We start from the raw sequence: 19,014 nt of genomic DNA, 5'->3' as shown, positions 1-19,014 counted from the left end.
TGTTTTGTATTTTTAGTAGAGACGGGGTTTCGCCATGTTGACCAGGATGGTCTCTATCTCTTGACCTCGTGATCCACCCGCCTCGGCCTCCCAAAGTGCTGGGATTACAGGCTTGAGCCACCGCGCCCGGCCTGTCATCTACTTTTAATAGATAAAGAGCCTCATAAAATTTGCCTAATATCCACTGATAGTCAGTGACAAAGACTTGATTAGAACCCAAGGCTTTGCTCAGTTTAAGGACCCAACAGAAACAGTTTTATAAATGGTGATTAGGCCCCCTAACTAGTGCACAGCAATTTCCTAAATAAGGAATGCAGCCATATTATTTTGATGACATGAGCTGTCCTATGTACCTAACCATCATTTCTAATGTTTCCTTATTGTGTATAATTCACAAATTTCCAAAAGGATCTGGGGTGGTTTTTAAAAAATATTTATATGGAGACATAGCATTCAAGTATGATTGCTACAAATGTGTTTTTGCCCCAGTCTCAAGAGGAGCACCTTCTTTTCTGAATACCTAGAACATCTGGGAACACATTTCCCTACCCTGTCTGCTACACCCTCTGTGGGGAGCTGGCAGGGAAGCAAGGATTCTCCTCTGTGGGAAAGGCCTGAGCCCCACCCGCAGCAGTGAGTTGTCTCATCTCAGTCCTTGGTGCCCGTTGCTGATTAAAGCTTGCCACATGTCCTGGAGCTTGCCTTCACGAATTCAGCCAGGGTGTTATTCCTCCAATAGCTCCCTTATATAAGATCACAAAAAGTCTTTTCTTAATAAAAAGGTTGTCTTCTTTGCTATTATGCTATTTATTTTTATTTTTTAAAAATAAAAAGTTTTTCTTCTTAAATGTTCATCTTTCCACCCAGGCCGTCACCGATGGGTGATATATACTACTGAAATGAACGGCAAAAACACATTCTGGGATGTGGATGGAAGTATGGTGCCTCCTGAATGGTAAGCTAAGGCAACATTTTATATGATTTTATTTTATTTGTCTTCACCCAGGGTGGAATGCAGTGACACAATCATGACTCACTTCAGCTTTGACCTCCCAGGCTCAAGTGACCCTCCAATATCAGCCTCCCTAGTAGCTGGGACTATAGCCCTATGCCATCTTACCTGGATAATTTTTTTTGTTGTTTGTTTGCTTTTTTTTTGAAATGGAGTGTCACTCTGTCACCCAGGCTGCAGTGCAGTGGCGTGATCTTGGCTCACTGCAACTGCCACCTCCTAGGTTCAGGCAATTCTCCTGCGTCAGCCTCCCGAGTAGCTTGGACTACAGGCGCGCGTCACCATGCCCAGCTAATTTTGTATTTTTAGTAGAGATGGGGTTTCACTTTGTTTGCCAGACTGGTCTTGAACTCCTGATCTCAGGTGTTCCACCACTTTGACCTCCCAAAGTGCTGGGATTACAGGTATGAGCCACTGTGCGTGGCTTGTTTTCGTTTTTGTTTTTTACACAGAATCTTGCTCTGTTGCCCAGGCTCAGGTGCAGTGGCATGATCTCAGCTCACTGCAACCTCTGACTCCCGGGTTCAAGCAGTTCTTCTGCCTCAGCCTCCTGAGGAGCTGGGACTACAGACGTGAGCCAGCACACCCAGCTAATTTTTGTATTTTTAGTAGAGAAGGGGGTTTCACCATGTTGGCCAGGTTGGTCCTGTACTCCTGACCTCAGGTGATCCACCCCACCTTGGCCTCTCAAAGTGCTGAGATTACAGGCATGAGCCACTGCACCTGGCCTAATTTTTGTAGTTTTTAATAGAGATGGGATTTTACCATGTTGCCTAGGCTGGTCTCAAACTCCTGAGCTCAAGTGATCCACCCACATAGGCCTCCTAAAGTGCCAGGATTACAGTCATGAGCCACCATGCCTGGCTCTTTTTTTTTTTTTTTTTTTTTGTTGAGCTGATATCTCGCTATGTTGCCCAGGCTGGAACTCCTGGGTTCAAGGAATCCTCTCACCTCAGCCTCCCAAGGAGCTGGGATTATAAGCACAAGCCACCGTGCCTGGTTCATTTTATTTTATTTAACTTGGCAATATTTATTTCATTATAAAAATATTTATTGAATACCTCTCCATAAGGCAGTCAGTGGCAGTCTTCTGAAAGTATATATCCTAATTACACTGAGTGCATGACAAGTTACCCTAAAACTTAGTGGCTTAAAACAACAATTATTTCTCTCTCCATATTTTTTTTGGGGAGGTCAGGAGTTCAGACAGGACAAAACGGGGGTGACTAATCTCTGTTCCCGGATGTCTAGAGCCTCAGCTGGAAGAATCCAAGGCTGGACACTGGAATCATCTGAAAACGTATTCACTTGGTATCTGGCATTTAATGCTGGCTGTCAGCTAGAGGTATATAGATGGGGCTGTGGGTTAAAATACATTCATGTTGCCTAGGCTGACCCAGGCAAGTGTTCTGAGAGAGTGAGCTAAGCAGAGCCATATTGCCTTATCGGACTTAGTCTTGCAAATTGTCCAGTATCACTTTCATATTCCCTTGATTGAGGCAATTAGAAAGCTCCACCTAAGTTCCGCATGAGAAAACATAGACCTATCTCTTGATGGAGACATGTCGATAGATATCGGTATATATTAGAATGTATAATGGTGTGTGGCTATCTGGGGAAAATAATATGCTGTATTATCACCTGTCTGGTAAAAGAACTTTGGCTCTAATCTTATCTAGCAGGTAAACTTTGGCTCTAATCTTATAAGCAAGTTCCTTAACCTCTCTGGGACTTAGTTTCATCATCTGTAAAATGATAGCCCTAAAATTTCTTAGGTCTCCAAAAACTGCATGGCTTTGTAATAATATGCATATTTTGAAATGAAACTCTAAATGCTCACTTGAATTACCAAATTTTGCATACAGTATTTCGAAGCAAAGTACTTATATCTGCTTCATAGATTGCTGAAGTAATACCATACAGTTGATACACAATTAAACTCTGGAGATCTTTTCCAGTGGTCTAGAAAAATTCACCCAAAAACTAGAAATAAGTATATCTGATTGGCTGTGACATTTTATTTTAATTGATTTTGATTGTCAGAGCTAGCTTTGGGCTGTCTTCAGTAGAAAGTGAGATAATCTCAGTGTATTTGCCTCTGTTCTAAAGAGTCACTCTTTAGAAGAGAGCTATGAAACAATAGGACATAGTGGGGACTACAGTGAGCTGAAAAGTACAGACTTGGTCAAAGAGGTCAGCAGCCTTATTCAGCAATTCCCAGTTCCATCAGGTGAGAATTCTGCGAAGGGTTTCTGGATGATTTTTCAAAGGTGGACATCTGTATTTCTTGTGAGAGTTCTTGTGTTTTCTTTCTTTTTTTTTTAGTTGGAGTCTCACTCTGTCTCCTAGGCTGGAATGCATTGGCACCATCTTGGCTCACTGCAACCTCCACCTCCTGGGTTCAGGCGATTCTCTCGCCTCAGCCTCTTGAGTAGCTGGGATTACAGGTGTGTGCCACAATGCCCAGCTAATTTTTGTACTTTTACTAAAGACAGGTTTTACCATGTTGGCCAGGCTGGTCTCAAACTCCTGGCCCCAAGTGATCTACCCACTTCGGCCTCTCAAAGTGTTGGGATTATAGGCATGAGCCACTGCACCTGGCCAGTTCTTGTTTTTTCAATTAATTTTTTAAAATATTCAACAATTTAAATATAGCATTATCTAGCAGAACTTTCCACTTTCGTGTTCTTTATCTGCCCTGTCCAATCGAGTCGCCACTTGCCACATGTGGCCCAGAACACTTTATTATTATTATTATTATTATTATTATTATTTTGAGACAAGGTCACACTCTATTTCCCAGGCTGGAGTGCAGTGGCACAATTAGGGCTCACTGCAGTCTCCACCTCCTGGGCTCAAGTGATCCTCTTGCCTCGGCCCCTGAGTAGCTGGGACTACAGACATGTGCCACCATGCCCAGCTAATTTTTTTGTATTTTTAGTAGAGATCAGGTTTTGTCACGTTGCCCAGGCTAGTCTCAAACTCCTGGACTCAAATGATTCGCCCACCTCTGCCTCCCAAAGTGCTGGGATTACAGGCATGAGCCACCATGCCTGGCCTTTCTAGAGCACTTTAAAATGTGGATAAGGCAACTGAGGAAATTTTTTAATTTGTATTTAAGACAAATAGGCTACTCGATTGGACAGAGCAGTTTTATTTTTTTCAAATACTGTGTGAGCTAAGCAAAACGTATTTGTACTGTATGTTTTGACTGAGCTACAATCAGTTTTCAATACTGTTCTTCTACTTGGACTAACTATGGGCATTGACCATGTCAGTGATGTAATTTGAAGAACATGATAGTGGAAAATGTCTTTAAAATTTCACAGGGGCTGGGTGTGGTGGCTCATACTTGTAATCCCAGCAGTTTGGAAGGCTGAGGCATGAAGATCACTTGAGGCCAGAAGTTTGAGACCAGCCCGGGCAACTTAACAAGGCCTCATCTTTATAAATAAAAAATATTTTAAAAATCAGCCAGGCATGGTGATGCATGCCTGTAGTTGCAGCTGCTTGGGAGGCTGAGGTGGGAGGATCCCTTGAGCCCAGGGATTCGAGGTTGCAATGAAGTATGATTGCATCACTATACGCCAGCTTGAGCAACAAAGTGAAACCCTGTCTCTCCCTTTTTTGTTTTTTTTTTGAGATGGAGTCGCACTCCTGTGACCCAGACTGGAGTCCAGTGACGCAATCTTGGCTCACTGCAATGTCTGCTTCCCAGGTTCAAGTGATTCTCCTGCCTCAGCCTCCTGAGTAGCTGGGACTACAAGCACCCACCCCCATGCCCAGCTAATTTTTGTCATTTTAGTAGAGATGGGGTTTCACCATATTGGCCAGGCTGGTCTCGAATTTGTGACCTTGTGATCTGCCTACCTTGGCCTCCCAAAGTGCTGGATTACAGGCGTGAGCCACCGTGCCTGGCTGAAACCCTGTCTCTGGAAAAAAGAAAAAAATAGCTCGTTGGTCCTTAGCATGAGAAAGCAGCACTGATGAGAAACTTTCTCATGCCACATCATTTGGGGATTGCTATTGTACTCTTTTTTTTTTTTTTTTTTTTTTTTTTTTTTTTTTATTTTTTTTTTTTTTTTTTATTATTAAAACTGTTCTCAGTAGTTTATAAGCTCTGATGTTGTACTCTTTTTACTGGGAAATAATAACCTATGGTTAAGGTCTTAGGAGCTGTGGGTTGTTTTTTGTTTGTTTGTTTACATTCTATGTCTCTCTATTTTTTTCCTTCAGCTTTTATTCTAAGTTCTGGGGTACATGTGCAGGGTGTGCAGGTTTTTTACATAGGTAAACGTGTGCCATGGTGGTTTGCTGCACAGATCAATCCATGACCATGTATTACGCCCAGCATGCATTGAGCTGTGGTTTTAGGTTTAGAACCATCAGCCTTCACCAAAGGGACATTCTGTATGTTAGGAGATCTCATTCTATCTGAGACCAAAGTGTCAATGTGGAATGCAGGCGTTAAGAGCCAAGCTGTCCTGGTTTATGCTTCACTGAGAGATTGTTTCTTGGGTGGAGTTGGTCTGGGGAGGCTATGGAAGGCATGTGAGCTGTCTTACTCAGATTGACATCTGTCTGCTTCAAAATGCTCATCTAACATTGGTGCTCAGGCGCCACATTTTGGGAGATGAGGAGTAGGGGCGTGATTTCAATTACGTGAGATGAATTATGTTTGAAATTATAAAATAGTAAAAACCTGAAAAGATAAAAGTTCTATTCAGTGGCGCAAGTCCTTTTATTTGATCTGAGATCACATGTAAAAGAATCTAAGAGTTGTAGAACATCAGTCCAGCAGGTGCCTGAGGGCAAGTGAGGATTCAAAGCTGCATTTCTTTGTGGAGAGGCACCTCCTAAGGGCTGAGTATCTTTGATGACCCTTGTTTGTATGGGAAGCTTAATGGCTTGTGATGAATCTTTTAAAGGAGAAATGGTGTTGGACAAGCTTAGCTGTTAGTTTCTCAAACCCCTTCGTTGACCATGGCACACTGTGAAATTCTAAATCTGTGGATTCTTACCTTTGATTCATGAATAAATTTGATGTTGGGTTGATTTATCTCTAATTACAGAGCTAGGTATTATCACATATAGCATGTAAGGAATAACAGATACAATTTATCATCTTTATTCAAATAACTATTTATTTAGTACCCACCAGGTGCCAAGAACCTGGGGATAGAGAGGTGAATAAAACAAGGTGCTTGTTTTCATGGCAGAAGACAAAGAAACATTTTATATATTTGTGGTAACAATAAATGCAAGAAAGATAATATGAAGCTTGGCCTCACAGGGGAATCAAGAGCAATGGAAGGATCAGGTGGCTGTTTTATACAGGCGTTAGGGAAGGCTTCTTTGAGTGAGTGACATTTGAGGAAAGACATAAAAGAGGAGAAAGCATTCCAGGCAGAGGGAACCACAAGTGCAAAAGCCTGTCTGTTTGAGATGCATTGCTTAGTCTGTTCGAAGAACAGCAGCGTGGCCACTTTGGCTGGAATGGAATGAGTGAGGGGAAGATATTAAGAAATGAGGTAGGAGAAATAGCTAGGGCCCAGATCCTGTAGATCTTGTAAGCCATGGTACATACTTCAGCTTTTTGTCTGAATTTATTTGGAAGTCACTGGAAGGTAAGGTAGGGTGTGATCTGATTCAGTTTTTTAACATTTGGAATAATCCCGAACTTTCAGAATGACTACAAACATTTGAGTAACTTCAAAGTAAGTTGCCAAATTGATACTTCATCACTCCTGAATAGTGTGTACTTCCTGCAAACAAGAATATTGTCCTACATAACCACAATATAACCATAAATATCAGGAAAGTAACAATGATACACTATGTGAGGGAGGCAAAATTTTACCCTTGACGACTTAGGGCTTTTTGGCTGGGCCTGATAATTAAACGCATGTTAACAGGAGAAAAGCATACATATGACATGGAGCCCTCATAAGGGAATGAAGACCCAAGATGCAGTTAATGTCGAACACTTAGGTACTGAATTGGACAAAGAGTAGAACATTGTGGAAATGTGAGAAGGCAAAGGGACTTGGGCTTGGGTAGGTAATTGGGTATAGAAGTGACTAAGAAGATAAGAGTTAATTTAACAAAGTGTGTGCATTTTCCTTGACCTCAATTTCCTGTCCTTGATGTAGAATGATAGTTTCCTTCTGGTATAGGGAGGACATCTTTTATGTGGGATTTTTTTCTCCTGCTTTCAGGAAGAAAAAGGTCTTATTTTTTTTTTTTTTGAGGCAGGGTCCTGCTCTGTTGCCCAGGTTGGAGTGCAGTGGTGCAATCTCAGCTCCCTGCAGCCTCGACCTGTTGGGCTCTAGTGATCCTCCTACCTCAGCCTCCCAAGTAGCTGGGATTACAGGCATGTGCCATCATGCCTGGCTAATTTTCGTATTTTTAGTAGAGACGGGGTTTCACCGTGTTGGCCAGGCTGGTCTTGAACTCCTGGCCTCAAATGATCCACCTACCTCAGCCTCCCAAAGTGCTGATGAGCCACCATGCCCAGCTGTGCCACTGTTTTCAAATGCCTTTAACTCAGCATAATCAATATGCCAGAGCTGCATACGTTGAAGCGGCGTGTTATGAACTTCAGCCACTCAGGATTCATCAGTTGTCCCAGCAATGCCCTTTATAGAGAGATCTAATTACACATTTCATATGGATTTCAAATTCTTTAGTCTCCTTCACACTGGATTGGTTCCTCAGCTTTTCCTTGATTTTTCATGACCTTGACGCTTTTGAAAATTACTTGACAGTTTTGTTGTTGAAGGTCCCTCAGTGGGTTTGTTGAATGTTTCCTCATGACTAGGTTCAGGCTATGCTGCTGTGACATTCCTGTCACTGAAGCCATGTTTTTCTTGTTGCACTCTATTACTTAGCAGCTGATTTGTGTTTGTCCTATTATTAATGAAAACCTCTGTCACCTGATTAAGGGGTCTGCCAGTTTTCTCCATTCTAAAGTTACTAATTTTCCCTTTGTAATTAATTAGCATTTTGTGGGGCAACACGTTGAGGTTATATAACTAACCCCTTACTCATCAAAGTTTTAATTCATTATATCTGTATCAACTCCTAATTTAATCAATTGGTTATAATCCGTTGCTATAAATGATTCTTTTATTGTTCAAATTGGGCTCAATTTGACCAGTTGGAACCCATTCAAGCTGCATTTGGAAGTCTTTGGAGGTTTTTAGTGGGGAGGGGTTCTCAGTTTCTAAAAAATATTTTATTTGAGACGGGTCTCACTGTGCCACCCCGGCTGAGTGCAGTGGTGCTTTCCCAGCTCACTGCAGCCTCAACCTCCTGAGCTTAAGCCATCCTCCCACCTCAGCCTCCTGAGTAGCTGGGACTGCAGGCCTGCATCACCGTACCTGTTGGGTTTTTATTTTAGGAGACGGGGTCTCACTGTGTTCCCCGGGCTAAAATTTTATTTTTAATTGATCAATAATAATTGTATATATTTATGGGATACAATATGATGTTTTGATATATGTTTACATTGTGGAATGATTAAATCAAGCCAATTAATAAATCCATTACCTCACATACTTATCATTTTTTGTGGTAGAAACATTTAAAATTATTTTAGCAATTTCCAAATATACAATGGATTATTATTTATTACAGTCACCATTCTGTGCGATAGAGCACTAAAGCTTATTCCTCCTAATTGGAATTTTGTACTCTGATCAGTATCTCCTCTTTCTTATACTCTTTACTCCTCCTGCCCCTGGTAACTACGATTCTACTCTCTACTTCTTTTGTTTTTTTTTATTTTTTAGTTTTAAAGACAGAGTCTTGTTCTGTCTCCCAGGCTGGAGTGTAGTGGCACATTAATAGCTCATTACAACTTCAATCTTCTGTGCTCAAGCAATCTTCCCGCCTCAGCCTCCTGAGTAGCTGGGACTAGCTAATTATTTTTATTTATTTTTATTATTTTTAAAGATTTTTATTTGTTTTTATGTTTTATTTTTTTTGAGACGGTGTATTGCTCATGTCACCCAGGCTGGAGTGCAGTGTCGTGATCCCAGCTCACTGCAACTTCTGCCTCCCGGGTTCAAGTGATTCTCCTGCCCTCAGCCTCCCAAGTAGCTAGGACTACAAGTATGTGCCACCATGCCCAGCTAATTTTTAGTAGAGACGGGGTTTCACCATGTTGGCCAGGCTGGTCTCAAACTCCCGACCTCAGGTGATCCACCCGCCTTGGCCTCCCAAAGGCGGGATTACAGGCGTAAACCACCGTGCCCGGCCTATTTTTATTTTTCATAGAGGTGAGGTCTCACTAAGTTGCCCAGTCTGGTCTCAAATTCCTGAGCCCAAGCAATCCTCCTGCCTTGTCCTCCAGAAGTGTTGTGATTACAAGTGTGAGCCACTGCACCCAGCCTGATGTTTTCTTTTGGAGATTTTTTTAAATGATAAATTTCAAATATACAGTACAAGGAAGATGGAATGAATAAGAAAAAAACTCATATTTTATTTCCCTATTAACACTAAGCAATATTTTTTAAAATGTGTTTCAAAATGTTTGGCTAGATCACCAATCCCCGTCATTACCTCTGTTTGAATATTGACAAAGAAATTAGTCAAGTGGTAGAAACCCATTTGGAGACACCATCTAGAGAGAACAGCTACATGGCTACATATAATTTATTAACTTAATAGTTTAGTCCTAATATTTAACAACCTTGTTTAAAAATTACTATTCCCATTGGTTTATAGTGACATTAATATAAATATGTAATTTGAAAGTCAACATTCCTTTCACTGTGAACATAAAACTTCTTATAAGATAGCTGTGGGTTGGGGTAGAGTAATGATGGGGGCTGCTGACCATGTTCAAAGCCTAAAAGACTGGCAGGCTTGGAAAGGTATAAATCATATATATACACTCTCAGTATACTGTTATGTCCCCCATTTTTGCATACATTCTTGTCTAATAATATGGTCTAAATTATTCCCTTAAATTTGAAAAAACAATGAAGATGAATACATTTTCATCTTCGTTTCAAAATAACCCTTTTAAATGAAAAAGCATTTCCTCAGGTCAGTTAAATTTGTTCAAAAGATGGATTTAAATACTTTCTTCACAACATATACAATTTTTTCACTTTTAGTGCCTCATTACAATCAGTCTGGCAGTAAGACCTCCAGTGTTTGATGAGAAATGGCATTCAATGGATTATAAGATTGTTAAACCTGTACTTGAATCCTTCTTAAGACACTAAATTATACCAAGGTCCAAAAAAATGTATGACCACTTAACACCCTCAGAACCTGTGAGGTTATTGCAGATAGTCTCACATGTGCATATAATTCAAACAGAAACTTTGTAGACAGGGTGTATAAAATAAATACCATAGTATTCCTTCAACTCTATTTAATGCTGCCTAGATGGTTAGATGAAGACTAATATTACTGACAGAAAGAGAAACTATTTTAAGGACTGTTTTCTAAGTAGTTAGAACAGGTTTGCCAAACAAAGATAAGCAAGAGCCAGTGCCAATACATTGTTCCTGTAGCGTAATGTAATTGCTAATATGGGATATAATCAGTAAGCAGTTAATACCAATATAAATAGGTATAATCCATCACTAACTCACAGTCTGGTGAAAAGCTTCTCAGCTAAAGTAGTTTGAGAAGGTTAAGGGAAGGAGAAGTGGCAGGCAGGGCAGGTTTCCAGTGGGAACATCATTTACGTGCCTATAACGGTCCACTGCTACAGAATGGTAAATCCTTTCCAAGTATGCTAGCCTAGAATGTATTTTATGTAGCATAGTAAGATTATTTAATGATTACTAATGCTTCATTTGCATTTATATTTTGATATACACATAAATATATGCATTTTAAAAACTATAAACAGAATTTCACAACACTTTAATCTCATTTTGGGAAAGTTAACAGGTAAAATGGAACAGTATACTACAAAAGTTTCTAGAATATCTAAACTCAGAGGTAAAACCAAAGGAAAACATCACCACCTGTTCAGTATATGGCTTGTGCAAAACCTCAACCTTCCCTGTTTTGTTTTGTTTTGTTTTGTTTTGTTTTGTTTTGTTTTGTTTTGTTTTGTTTTGTTTTTGAGACGGAGTTTTGCTCTTGTTACCCAGGCTGGAGTGCAATGGCGCGATCTCGGCTCACCACAACCTCTGCCTCCTGGGTTCAGGCAATTCTCCTGCCTCAACCTCCGGAGTAGCTGGGATTACAGGCACGCGCCACCATGCCCAGCTAATGTTTTGTATTTTTAGTAGAGACGGGGTTTCACCATGTTGACCAGGATGGTCTCGATCTCTTGACCTCGTGATCCACCTGCCTCAGCCTCCTGAAGTGCTGGGATTACAGGCTTGAGCCACCGCGCCCGGCCTCCCTCATTTTTTTTATAGGTGGATTTGTTTGATAAAGATTGTAATCCAATGATTATTTAACAGCAATTTTACAAACTGTAAATTCTTTTAACAGGCATTTTAAACAGATATAATCTTTTTTATTTTTATTTGTTTTTTGAGATAGAGTCTTGCTCTGTTACCCAGAATGGAGTGCAGTGGTATGATCTCAGTTCACTGCAATCTCTGCCTCCCAGGTTCAAGTGATTCTCCTGCCTCAGCCTCCCAAGTAGCTGGGACTACAGGCCTGTGCAACTATGCTTGGCTAATTTTTTGTGTTGTTCACAGAGACAGGGTTTCGCCATGTTTCTCAGGCTGGTCTCAAGCTCCTGAGCTCAAACGATCCACCCACCTTGGCCTTCCAAAGGGCTGGAATTACAGACGTGAGCCACTGCACCCGGCCGTAATCTTATTGAAAATCCATGAGTGCCAAACTACAAATATACAGTTTATGATTAACTTAAAAAGTAATTCTCGTTTTATTAATAAAAGACAAATGGCCGGGCGCAGTGGCTCACACCTGTAATCCCAGCACTTTGGGAGACCGAGGCGGTCAGATCACAAGGTCAAGAGATCGAGCCCATCCTAGCCAACATGGTGAAACCCCGTCTCTACTAAAAATACAAAAATTAGCTGGGTGTGGTGGTGGGCGCCTATAGTCCCAGCTACTCGGGAGGCTGAGGCAGGAGAATTGCTTGAACCCGGGAGGCAGAGGTTGCAGTGAGCCGAGATCGCGCCCCTGCACTCCAGCTTGGGGACAGAGCGAGACCCTGTCTCAAAAAAAAATAAAATAAAAGACAAACACAGCATACCAAAACCTATGCTAAACGAAGAAACTATAATATAGACACATGATTGATATGTCTAAAATGATATATACAGCTCATAATTAATGTTGTGTGATCAGTACATTTTTCTATATGATTCCCTTCATGCTTCACTTTCCCTAGAAACTGAATTCTGAACTTCCTCTTCTAAAATTAGTACACTAAGTTTATCCTTGGACATCAAATTACACTTAAGCGCAAAGTTAGTAAACTGACAACACAAAAATGTTTCATTTTCATATTCATCAAAAATTTGCCAGTGATGAAAATAAGCATGTGAAAATATTCTGTAAATCTGTAAATCCTATGACACGCTGATCCTAGTTTTGCTACCGATGATTCCTTTATACTAACCCTGATGGGAAAATATTTATTGCTATTCAGAAGACACAACACCATCAAGTATGTGTCTAGTGTAGTCTATAGCAGGACAATCTTGTTTTATGAGTTGCACAAAGACAAATCTGTTGTTCACTTGCTGTCATTTCAGTACAAGTATCTGGATGACATTCACTCTGAGGTTTGACATCAGGTCCATTTAGCTCAAGGCAGAATTGCTTTAAATATTCATACTTCCATATATTTTCATCTTGGCCTTCAGGTGGTTCAAGAATTTTGTCAATATTGGAGCAATCTGCTCTTATGTTCTGTTGAATGCACTGCTGAACCCAGAGTGTACTGTCCATTTTCTCAAGGGATTCATCAGGCCAGTTATAGAAATCTTGAGCCTTGGTGCCCAGTCTGTTCCACCTCAGCACTGCTGTCCCCTCTACCATGACCATAGGCCAGTGTCAGGGCAGCTGGAGTTGGTACCCCGATATCTCTTCTTCTGTAAATTCAATTTTTTAAGATTCCACATATAAGTGGGATTATGCAGTATTTATCTTGCTGTGCCTGGCTAATTTTACTTAGCATAATGTCTTCCAGGTTCATCCACGATGTCCAAATGACAGAATTTCCCTCTTTTTTAAGGCTGAATAGTATTCCATTGTGTATATATATCACATTTTATTTATTCATTCATCTGATGATAGACACCTAGATTGCTTCTTCATCTTAGCTTTGTGAATAATGCTTCAGTGAACATGGGAGTACACATATCTCTTCAGCATAATTCAGCAATCTTACTTCTGGGTATAATTCCTTTGAATATATATCCAGAAGTGGGATTGCTGAATCATATGGTAATTCTATTTTTAGTTTTCTGAGGAACCTCCATGCTGTTTTCCATAGCACTACATTAATTTACATTCCCACCAACAATGCACAGCTTCCTTTTTTCCCTTTTCTTTCTTTCTTTCTCTCCATTTTTCTTTCTTTCTTTCTTTCTTTCTTTCTTTCTTTCTTTCTTTCTTTCTTTCTTTCTTTCTTTCTTTCTTTCTTTCTCTTTCTTTCTTCCTTTCTTTCCTTCCTTCCTTCCTTCCTTCCTTCCTTCCTTCCTTCTTTCCTTCCCTCTCTCCTTCCCTCCCTCCCCTTTTCTTTCTTTTTTTTTTTGTTTGTTTTTTGACATAGTCTCCCTCTGTCACCCCAGCTGGAGTGCAGTGGCACAATCTCAGCTCACTGCAACCTCCACTTCCGGGGTTCAAGTGATTCTCCTGCCTCAGCCTTCCAAGTGGCTGGGATTACAGGCATGAGGCACTACACTCAGCTAATTTTTATATTTTTAGTAGAAACAGGGTTTTACCATGTTGGCTAGGTTGGTCTGGAACTCCAGACCTCAGATGATCTACCCACCTTGGCCTCCCAAAGTGCTAGAATTACAGGTATGAACCACTGCACCCAGCCACAGATTCCCTTTTCTTCACACCTTTGCCAACACTTGTTATCTTCTGTCTTTTTGATAAGTCATTTTAGCAGATGTGAAGTGATATCTCACTGTGGTGTTAATTTGCATTTCCCTGATGATTAGTGACAGTGAGCATTTTTTTTCATATAGCTGTTGGCCATTTATATATCTTCCAAGAAATGTCCAGGTTCTTTGTCCCCACCAACTGCTTTTATTAAAGGTAGAGTCTTGGTATGTTGCCCAGGCTGAAGTGCAGTGGTGTGACCATGGGTCACTGCAGCCCTGACCTCCTAGGCTCAAGCGACCCTCCCACCTCAGCCACCTAAGTTGCTGGAACTACAGCCATGTGCCACCATGCCTGACTAATTTTTAAAAATTTTTGTATGAAAACAGGGCCTCCCTATGTTGCCCAGGCAGGTCTGTAACTCCTGGCTCAAGTGATCCTCCCACCTTGGCCTATCAGAATGCTAGGATTACAGGCATGAGCCCATAAGCCACCATGCCCAGCCACTTTGCCATTTTTTAATTGTGTTTTTTTGCTCTTGAGTTTTTTGAATTCCATATTATATATGGATGTATGTATTATATATATTTTGGCTATTAGCATTAGGGGTCCTTTTGAAATGTCTTCATCATTCTTGGAACACCTTTTACTTCCTGACACGAGGTGTTTCAGGTTCATCTTGTAATTTCTCTGTTCCAACCTTGGAGACAGCCATTTCTCTGAGGAGCCCTGTGTTTGTTTGCTTCCTTATTTTTTAGTGGACAGTGGTAGTAGAAACTAAGATATGAATGTAAGACATGCTTGCTCATCGTTATTGGAATGTCAGTGCTCCCAGGCCTTCTCAGTGGACAGGCTAGGGAACATATGTAATGATTGTGTGTCCCCACCAGTACCACTGATGACAGTCCAACACTACAGGTTACACTGTAGTTTTTTCCCTTTCCACATTTATGGCTGTTTTTTTTTTCTTAATATAGTTATTTGACCAATTCTGTGCGTAACTGTTTCCATTGCTGCCCTCTCATCCTCTTCCCCCACTGGACTTCCTCCTTACCTCAGTTTGCCTCCAGCACCCCAAACCAACTTGCCACTTCTCCTCTCCATGGGTGGACAGGCTCTTTTCCTCATGCAGGCTCTGACACATCTTGCTGGACCCCCCTCACATACCAAGTGCAGATGTCTACTTTCCTTGGCCCCACTAATGGCTTTTGCACTCTGATTTACATTTTTAAAGCATCTCTATGGTTCTTGTGAAGAATAAAGGAAGGGGGGCAAGGCAAGCGTGGAAGCAGACTAATCACTTAAGAAGCTGTTGTATGTCATTGCCTAGGCTGTTGATGGGGCTGGACCAGGGAGCTAGTGATGCAGGTTATGAGATTTGGGATCATATTAGTTGTCTATTACTGTGGAACAAGTTATCCCAAACTTAGCTTAAGACAGTAAACATTATCTCACAGCAATTTGAGTGAAGCTTAGCTGGATACTTCAGGCTCAGGGTCTCTCACAATGTTACAATTGAGATCTCATCTGAGGCTGCCATGCTCCCAAGGTTTGACTTGGGAAGGACCCATTGCCACACTTACTCATGTGGCTGTAGACAGACCTCAGAAGATTTGCTTCCAATCTTACTCAGTAGACCTCTGCACAGGCTACCTCATGCCATGGCATCTGGCTTCCCCAGACCAAGGTGGAAAACACAGTCTTTTTAAACCTCATCTAGGAAGTGACATCCCGTACTTCAGCATTAGAAGCCAGTCAATCAGTCCAGCCACACTTAAGAAAAGGGTATTATACCAGAGTGTGAATACCAGGAGGAGGTGATCATTGGAGGTCCTTTTAGAGGATGCCAAGTAAGATGGGGTCAGCAGGATTTGCTGATTGATTGGCTTTTGAGAGAAAAAGCAGTCAGGATGACTTCAAGATTTTTGGCCTGAACTAGTAGAGGTATAGTCACTGAGCTAGGGAGGAGTGGAGTAGGGGAGCAGGTTTGGAAGAGGTGGTCAAGAGTTCTACCTGGTCTGTGTTAAGTGTGAGAAGCTTGATAGATGATCACGTGAGAAGGCGAGTAGACAGTTGAAAAGTAGCCTGTTGGTTAGGGTGGAGATTGGTGCCGGAAATAGGATTTTGGTTTGATTTAGTCTAGTGTAGTATTCAATTTAACTTTATAAATTAAGGGTTAGGAGAATATGACCTTCAGTTAAATGCCTAGCTCTGTTATTCTGGAAACCAGATAACATTGTGTTAACTGTACTGCAACATAAAATCGACCTCTGATTGGGAAATTGCATTTGGGTTGAGAGGAATTATGAATGCCTGGTGGGTGCTACTACTCTTAGAACTGGCATGACCCTGGTGGGAAAGGGACATTGGCTTTGATGGAGCATGAGGGTTTTAAGTTAGGGAGCTCCTGCACCTGCCTGATGTTGCTCTCATTCTCCCTCGAGCCTGTGCTGTGTCATCTAGGGAGTTAAAGAAAATAGCTTCTGGATGGCTGGGTGAGCTGTCATTTGCATCTACAACTGCACAGCCTCCCAGGGAGAGGAACATCTGATGCTGCCCAGCTGGCAAGCTGTGATTCCTGTCCTCTGTCCTGAGTTCTCAGGTGCCAAGTATGGCCTATGATAGTCTTATGAGTCTGTTCAGTAGCTGCATAATCTCACCTAGGGGAAGATTTCCCTTAGAGACATTAGTGTTTTTGATAGAGTTTTAGTCAGCTTCTCTGTTTCACTTAATGTTGTCTAATCTTATGGGAAACATTAGAAATCTTATAGAAAAATGAGTTCATGTTATCTATGTGGTCCACAGACCTTCACTTTTTTGAATCTGCCAGCTGCCAGTAAAGGCTGCTAGGTCCACCAGTATAAAACCAAAGATGGTGGTGCAAACTTCTTGGATGGGCAGTTGAGCTACATACACATGCCTTGAAAATAAGAAATGGGGATTGCCTAGAACCTAACACAGTCTGCTTACAAACTTGATTCATTCAACAAATACTTATTGAGCACCCCCCTATACGTCAGGCCTTGATAGGTTCATATATTGACAGCAGCGAATTAAATATGTATGGTCTTTGTTCTCTTGTAGTTTACAGGCACTCAATGAATACTAGTACCAATACTGTGTTATAATTTAGTGTCTGTTATTTTTGTTACAGTACCTTCATTTTCCTGTATGTTTTATTCTCTTATGAGATCATCAACAAGATACTAATTTCTTCTTCAGCAATTTATATTAGTTTAATTTGATTGAGTAGAATACTCCGAAAGTATTTAAGTAGATAACAAATAACATTTTATTTTATTTTGAGGCAGCGTCTCACTCTGTCACCCAGGCTGGGGTTCATTGGTACAATCTTGGCTTACCACAGCCTCGAACTCCCAGGCTTAAGCCATCCTCCTGTCTCAGCCTCCGGAGTAGTGGGGACTACAGGCATGGACCACCACGCCTGGCTACTTTTGTATTTTTTTTTTCTAGAGACAGGGTTTTGCCATGTTGCTTAGGCTGGTATTAAACTCCTGGGGTCAAGCTATCTACCTGCCTTGGCTTCCCAAAGTGCTGACATTACAGGCATGAGCCACTGTGCCCAGCCCAAATACCATTCTATACTACTTACTTTTTCTTTCTGTTTCTTTCTTTTTTCTTTTCTTTTCTTTTCTTTTTTTTTCTTTTCTTTTCTTTCTCCCTTCCTTTCTTCCTTCCTTCCTTCCTTTCTTTCTTTTGTCCTTGTTTTTATTTTGTTTGATACCACTTTATTGCCTTCAGTTTTATTTTGAAGTTATCTAATTGCCACCATCTATACAGTAACTCACAAAAGTCTTCATTTTTGTTGTTATGGCAGTTAGGTTTTATATAGAATCAGTGTAGAAAAGTAGAAAGTTTGGGCTATTTCATGCATGGCTGTATAAAATTATTGTTTTCATTTGTATCAAAAAATAAATATGTGCTGTTTGTGGTTTGAAGTATTGGAACCTTGAAGTCCTTTGAAGCAATTTGATACAAAACAAGACATGGCCTGGATAGATTTTCCTCTATTGCATGTATACCGTTTTCCCACTTGGTGGCACTTTCTGTTCATTTCTTAGTAACATGTCTTTCTCCCTCAGTGTAGTTACACTAGTCTTTCCTTGTACCATGATTTTTCTTATTAAAATTAATGTACTGAAGTAATACATAAATACATCATTTAAAAAATAATATTTTATGTTAAAGGGTTTTTTTTTTTTAACAGAAAATAATTTTGTCCCTGAAATTTTTTCTGTGGCCAAGGCAAAATTGATAAGTGGTTTTGCTCTTGAAAGGTTAATTTGTTTAAGATGCTGAACATCCTGGTGGTCAGCTGTTTTTCATTTGGCATGATATGTTCTAGAAGCCTTTGTAGAGAAATAGGGTGGCAGGTGGGGGCCATTGCATGAAGGTGACAGACAAGAATCAAGGATATTTATAGGTTTGGGGCTTGAGTAGTTGGTACCATAATGTGGGGACCATTCACTGAGATGGGAAGACTTGTAGAAGGGCAGGATGGTGGGGGTGGAGAGTTAGAATCATATGCTTCTTTTTGGACTTAGTAAGTGTATGATACCTGTTGTGAAATCCACATGATTAGATATATCAAGTAAACAGCTGGATATACGAATTTAGCTTAGGACAAAGGTCAAACATGCCAAACCAGCAAAGAACAATGATAAGTAGCTAGCAAGGTAGGAGGAAAGGGAAGAAAGATTTATATTTTAGGAAGGGAAGTCTTGTTATTTTGATTGTTGCCAAGAGGTTGAGTAAGATGATGACAGAAAAATGTGTGATTTGGCAATATGAAGTTCATTGAATCTACATAGAATCTGTTCTTAAAAGAAATGCAGAGAGATCAGAAAAGTTTACAGATTCTAGCAAAGGAGAATGATTCACATAGCCTGTGGTAGACATGTACTGTCAATATTGGACATATTTCCATTAATCCTTTTTAATCCTTTTTTTTTTTTTTTTTTTTTTTTTTT

General features: G+C 40.6%; 1 protein-coding gene and 1 pseudogene across 1 annotated transcript in view; one reads left to right on the top strand and one right to left on the bottom strand.

Moving 5' to 3' along the window:
- NDUFA12 (NADH:ubiquinone oxidoreductase subunit A12) overlaps positions 1-19,014 on the top strand; it is a 42,339-nt gene that overhangs the window by 10,147 nt on the left and 13,178 nt on the right. Inside the window, exon 3 of the mRNA XM_017515898.2 lies at positions 868-955. Coding sequence (XP_017371387.1) covers positions 868-955 — 88 coding nt within the window. The remainder of the gene's footprint in view (positions 1-867; positions 956-19,014) is intronic.
- LOC108294122 lies at positions 12,121-13,047 on the bottom strand (annotated as a pseudogene).

Source organism: Cebus imitator, unplaced genomic scaffold (genome assembly GCF_001604975.1).
Source record: "Cebus imitator isolate Cc_AM_T3 unplaced genomic scaffold, Cebus_imitator-1.0 Scaffold18, whole genome shotgun sequence".
In the NCBI taxonomy this organism is placed as follows: domain Eukaryota; kingdom Metazoa; phylum Chordata; class Mammalia; order Primates; family Cebidae; genus Cebus; species Cebus imitator.
Note: the sequence above shows the minus strand (reverse complement) of the source record. Positions and strands in the feature narration are given on the sequence as shown.